The sequence below is a fragment of the Apaloderma vittatum genome, unplaced genomic scaffold, assembly GCF_000703405.1.
Source record: "Apaloderma vittatum isolate BGI_N311 unplaced genomic scaffold, ASM70340v1 scaffold16380, whole genome shotgun sequence".
NCBI classification, from domain to species: Eukaryota; Metazoa; Chordata; class Aves; order Trogoniformes; family Trogonidae; genus Apaloderma; species Apaloderma vittatum.
The window spans coordinates 2,056-7,642 of NW_009695142.1; the positions used below are offsets into that span (position 1 = coordinate 2,056).

At 36.2% G+C, this 5,587-nt stretch overlaps 1 protein-coding gene across 1 annotated transcript in view; it reads right to left on the reverse strand.

Annotated features, from left to right (window-relative positions):
- Positions 1 to 200: 200 nt before the first annotated feature.
- Positions 201 to 5,587, reverse strand: part of MOSPD2 (motile sperm domain containing 2) — a 29,161-nt gene continuing 23,774 nt past the window's right edge. Inside the window, exons 10-14 of the mRNA XM_009870197.1 lie at positions 4,219 to 4,315; positions 3,456 to 3,552; positions 2,688 to 2,817; positions 878 to 980; positions 201 to 347 (exon numbers count right to left, since the gene is read on the reverse strand). Of these exons, the coding sequence (XP_009868499.1) occupies positions 201 to 347; positions 878 to 980; positions 2,688 to 2,817; positions 3,456 to 3,552; positions 4,219 to 4,315 (574 nt within the window). The remainder of the gene's footprint in view (positions 348 to 877; positions 981 to 2,687; positions 2,818 to 3,455; positions 3,553 to 4,218; positions 4,316 to 5,587) is intronic.

The following is a 5,587-nucleotide window of genomic DNA, read 5'->3' on the forward strand; positions in this document are numbered from 1 at the left end:
CCTGTTCTAAGTGTCAACTTTCAGTAATTTCCTTTGCTGGTCATTCGTTTCTTCTTTTTTCTTCAGCAAATTGTATCACATTCATTGTTGTGGGCTCACAAACCTCATTTTGGCAATTCCAGAAAGCGAGTGTGGCACCGCGATCTCTTCCACTCCAACCACCCATGACAGGCAGCACATGCAGTGCACAGCAATTCTTTTTAGCTTCTTGGGCCATAGGCCAGGTAGAAGCAGAAGGCAACAACAGTAACTGATAGCAACGATAAAACAACTGACAACTGCTGGAACCAGAGGCAGCGATCAATCTGCTCTTGAAGTCTTTTATTAATTTGCAGTAAACGAGTTAGCTGAAAATAGAAATAGTTTCATTAAATTAACATTACTGCACATGAAAGTACTTATTAATTTAGAGCTATTTAGCCAGGAACTATTATCACAGGGATCAAAGAAAGCCACCATGAAAAAAACAAAAAACCCAGCTTTTGGTGATTCCTTTCCTATTACTACATACTTCAGGAATCTGTTCTACTAAAGGAACTTCACATCTTAAGTTATGGAGAGCCCATATTACCTCTGTCAAGCAGGTAACATCTTTATATTAGGAGGCAAAAGATACTGCTGAGGCTCACGGATACCCCAGATCTGAGATATATACACAGGAGAAATGAGCAAACTGCATTGAAAGTATTTTTTTATTAAGCCATTACCACTCAACAAAGTAATTAAATCACTGTCACTGATTTGGTTACTTCCAATTGCTGAGCTCTTCATACAGTCTAATTTACAAATTACTAAAGAGGTTTAGTACAAATTCTTTCTATCTTGGTCATAATTCATCATTTTGTTCAACATTCAGCATAAAGGAATACACTATTACCTGTATATGCAAATCTTCATTGGTTTTTGCTGGAATATTAAATGCATTCTCTTTCAATGTCAGAGAAGAAGGCTTACTACTTTCTACGACATGACACCTAAGCCTGTGAGGGGGGAAAAATAAAAATAAAAAAAAATAAAACACACCAAAATAATAAATTTAATGTAATGCTGTATAATTAATATCAAACAGTCAATCTAGCAGTTATTATACGTGCTTTATCATTTTTCTGGTTGATTAATTTTCTAAATGACTATTGCAATGGTACTCTGAAAAGGCTTCCTTAGTCCACCAATTACATTTGGACAGCTTTTGATATAGAAAGCTAGATCAAAATTATCTGCATGCTCAAATTAAATCCATAGCACAGCATGCACTGGGCTGTTCAGTCAAATACTTACTACCAGAGATGCAACAAGTTATTGAACAGCAAACAAAATATAGAAGTTTTCTTTCCATTTTATACCCCAGAGTCAACTTCTTCCACAGTTGAAAATCCAGAAACAGAATTTCAAGCCACAATTGAAGACAGTGGAATCCTACGCAATTTATAAAATACAGCAAAAGCTCCTGTGATAACATGCAAGTCAGCTAGTGTTGGAATGAATTTATTTGCTAAAGAAATGGTTAAACTGAGGCTGCGGCATTTTCCTATTTTAAGGAAAAGCAAAAACTTCTCAGGTAAGACAAAAAAAAAAAAAAGGTCAAAAGCATGTAATAAAATCCAAGTATATTTCTCAGATAAAGAACTTGCACATATATTATTACGAGAGACAATAATTTTATTCTCCACTACTTTTAATCTAGGTTTAATAAAACGTAAAAGTCAGTTTTGCATTCATCAGTAACCTTATGTACATGATACTTTAGGGTCTGTCTTAAATTGCAACATTTAAGCAAGGAAGCTCAAAGTTACTCACATGATGTAGATTTTAATAGAAAAGTAAGGGATAAGCATTTGAGGCAAAAATAGAGCAAGACTTACACATCAAGTCTCAAAAAAACTACTTCCATGTTAATTTTGGCTGGGGTGGGGGCCTGAGGGAGGAAGGTGAAGGCACCTCACCACTTCCTCCCCACAACATAAACCTCCAAAACAAAAACCAAAACCTCAAGTACAATCTAAAGTAAAAATACAGTCAAATTACTTTTTTTTTTTTGGATGAAACAGAATCTCGATATCATGGCTTTAAGACTGCTACATGAAACAGAACTACAATGAACTTTTCCTGGAAACGTATAGGGATTCAACTGGACATAAACAGACAAGAGAGAAGAGTAATAAGCATATGTAAAAGTTTATCAGGAAATGTATTTTCCTAGTGGTAATTTTTCACCATTAAATATGGAAAACACACACATGAACATACAGCAAGTTTTACAGAAATTCCTTACAAAATTAGGATTTTCCTTAGCAGAAGGAGTATTTTTTAAAATTGTCTAGAAAACAGTTTTACGTTTGATATGTCTCCTTTCCCCGTTTTTTTTTTAGAAAACTTAAGTGGGACATTCTTATAGAAAAATTTTAAAACTTTTTTGTGTATTGTCTTTGTGTATCGTCATATCCATTCACATTTTTTTCCACTTAAATAGCACAAGAACAACAACAACAAAAGAGCAGGTACAGAAGACCATGACATTTTAAGCATTAAAACCATCTTCACTAAGTTAAAGCAGAGCAGAAGCCTTAAGAATATACTTCAGTCAGTAAGCTCCCAACTGGGTTTGGAGAATCCTTCACTTATGATATGCAAGTGTGGAATGATAATGGCTAAAAACCACCCTTGTCAACAGAAAACCACACGGTCACCTGTGTTCCATCACTTTGGTCCTGGGGACTTCTTTCCAAAACTGAGTCAGCTCCGGTACACCTGCTCCAGAAGACTGGTCCATTTCTGCTGCCATTATAAGGAACCGATCCTGTAGAGATGCTGCAAAACCTGCCCTCAAGGAAAAACAAACAAACAAAATTGTGCTTAGATAAAATGACAATAGTGCAAAGTGTACAGAAGCATTTTTGAACAGAAGTGTTTTAAAATGAGAGTTTTATTTATTGCAGGACATCGGACAGTGACTTACTAGAAATAAAAATAACGAAATCATTCTCTTAAGCTCGACAATTTTGATTATAGTCTTCCCAAAATTCTACAGTTTTCATCTAGTTTCATCTGAACAACACAAAGACAACTCAGAATTTGTAAAGAATGCATTCTCCAGCAAATTCACCTGTCTTACAACATTTAAGGAAATGGATTTACTGCAGATAACTCCCAGTGTAATGTAGCCCAAGTGTAAAGCTGCCACTGCGACTTTTTTTTTTAAGACAAAAAACAGAACAGGCTTCAGACAACAGCTGCTTATGCCTAAGCAAAGTAATAAATCAGTATGGGCAGTTACTCAAAAGCTGTCTGACATCCATGTGTTTTTACAAATAGTAACATTCTCATACAACAGTCAAGTAGACATGAGTGTCAGTCAGTCTTACACCCTAGCAAGCACATGCAAAGGTTAGTATCTAGAGCATCAGCCTATTAATTGTCCAGATTTCTTAAAAATTTTATTATAAGATTTTACTTACCACCATGAAGAGAGACTATTATATCCAGTGATGTGCCAGGTTCACAGCTGCTGTTACTGGGTTTAACTCTGTATTTTTCAGGAGCAGTTGTTCTCACCTGTAAACCAGAAACACCAAACAAGCATATAGTAAATGTATAAACAAACTGTGATTGTTTCATAACCTTCCTCACTCTGTAACAACTAACCCCCCCCCAAAATTTAAATGATAAGACACTAATACATACAATGCTAAAAACACTTTATTTTGTAGGAGACACTGGTATTTAACTTTTTCCTCCCTCTCAACTGCTTCAATCCTTATTTTTTTTTCTGGTATATGCTATTTTCTCTGTTTATAAGCATTTAAAAAGAGAAAAGAGTATCAAACAAACTATCTGTTAAAAAACTTAATATGGAAGTATGCAAATGTTTGTTTTCCAGCCAAGATTTAAAAAGGAGAAAAAAAATCTAAAATGATGATTTTTCAATGCTCATGCTTTTCTTTTTCAGGAAGTATCAGATTCTTACTAAAGAACTAAACACCACTATAGCTCTTTTTCAGTCAGCACTCAAAAAATTTCTGTTACTGATTACCCCCTTTGGGGTGGTACCTAAAAGGCATAAATTGAGCCAGAAGATTTCTTCGATCTGTTTCAAACATCACAGCAGAACAAAAAATGGAGACCGAAAAGAGGATTTAATAGCATTTCTTCATCCTCACTCAAACCAAGCAAAAGTTACGCATTTAGTAAAGCAAACCTGGCCACAAATAAAACACTTACCTTAAAAGCCACTGTGTTTTTAGCGACATTTGTGAGAACTATCAAACATTTTTTCTCTCCAGTCTCTTTGGACCCAAAGTACAGCTCTTCTGCTGGGCTAATAAAAAATTTAAAAAGGATTAGTTTCTTCAAATTATCTTTACAACATAGAGAAAAAACCTGACCGCACCTACAGGAAAATACTTTCAAACCTGCAGCTACAGTCATTATAACCAGTTTTCATCAAAAAAGCTGTGAAGATAAAATGCAAATATTTTGTACTGAAGCTCAGGGTTGACTCATGACCACAAGCGAACCCAGCCGCCTCAGCTGGTTCCTGCCTTTGACTTCCTCCATTCACAACAGCGTGACCGTCTGCAACACCAGGAATGGCCAACAGGTATAGACAGTCCCTTCAGCCACTGCATCTTAGAGCGGTATGTTAAGGGAAAGTACTGTTAATTTTAATTTATGCTAATACTAAGGAACACAGGATGGCACAGACAGGGTATAATTTCCACCTCATGCATCTATCCTTGTAATGGGTGTAGCACACACGTAAGAGGAGCAGGCAGACATCTGCAAGGGGCAATCATTTCAACCACTGCAGCTAAATTCACTTGTGCTTATGAGTCACTCTTCACATACTTCTGGTGACACATGCATAAATAAAGTTATTGCTTGTTTTTAATATTCTTGTGCAATTAGGAGAGTCATGCATGAAGTCTTTTAAACCATATCAAACTAACACAACTCATTCTGGAATAAGCATTCAAATGAACACTACTAGGCAAAAAGTAGGGCATGCTCATATATTACAAGTTAAGAGGAAACTCAAGGGATAAGTAAACTGTTTTCCTTCATATGTCACATTAGGGGTATGCAAAGAACTGCCACAGTATGCAGTCCTACAAAACTGCGTGTTCTTTTGACGGAAAGGCTTTTTCAAAGAGCATGGTGAGGTTTTTTTCAGCATTGTTTTTTTCCCCCTTCTCTCCTTTTTGGAATGCCAATTGCATGTCATTTTGACCTCCTCCTGAAAAGACCTCCTTTTACAGTACTAACTCTTCTTTCTTCCCTCATTTAATACAATATAGTGTATTAGCTAAGAAAAAAAAAAATCCTTGGTGCTGTAGGACAAGCTTGAAAGCCCATGCCAGAAGCAAAGTTCAATGGCGCCTGCACGCGTGTGTGGGATGCTTAATGTTTCACACTGCGTTACGCAGTCCACATGACAAAAATATTTTTTTCTTTTTCATGGAGAAGAAGGAAGTGTGCTGAACAGGGCAGAAAACAAGAACGTGATGGGGTTAAAACAGATTACTAGGGTAACTATATCCCTCTCTCCTCCCAGTGTTTTTCCGCAAAATTCTCAACCAACAGTAGGGAA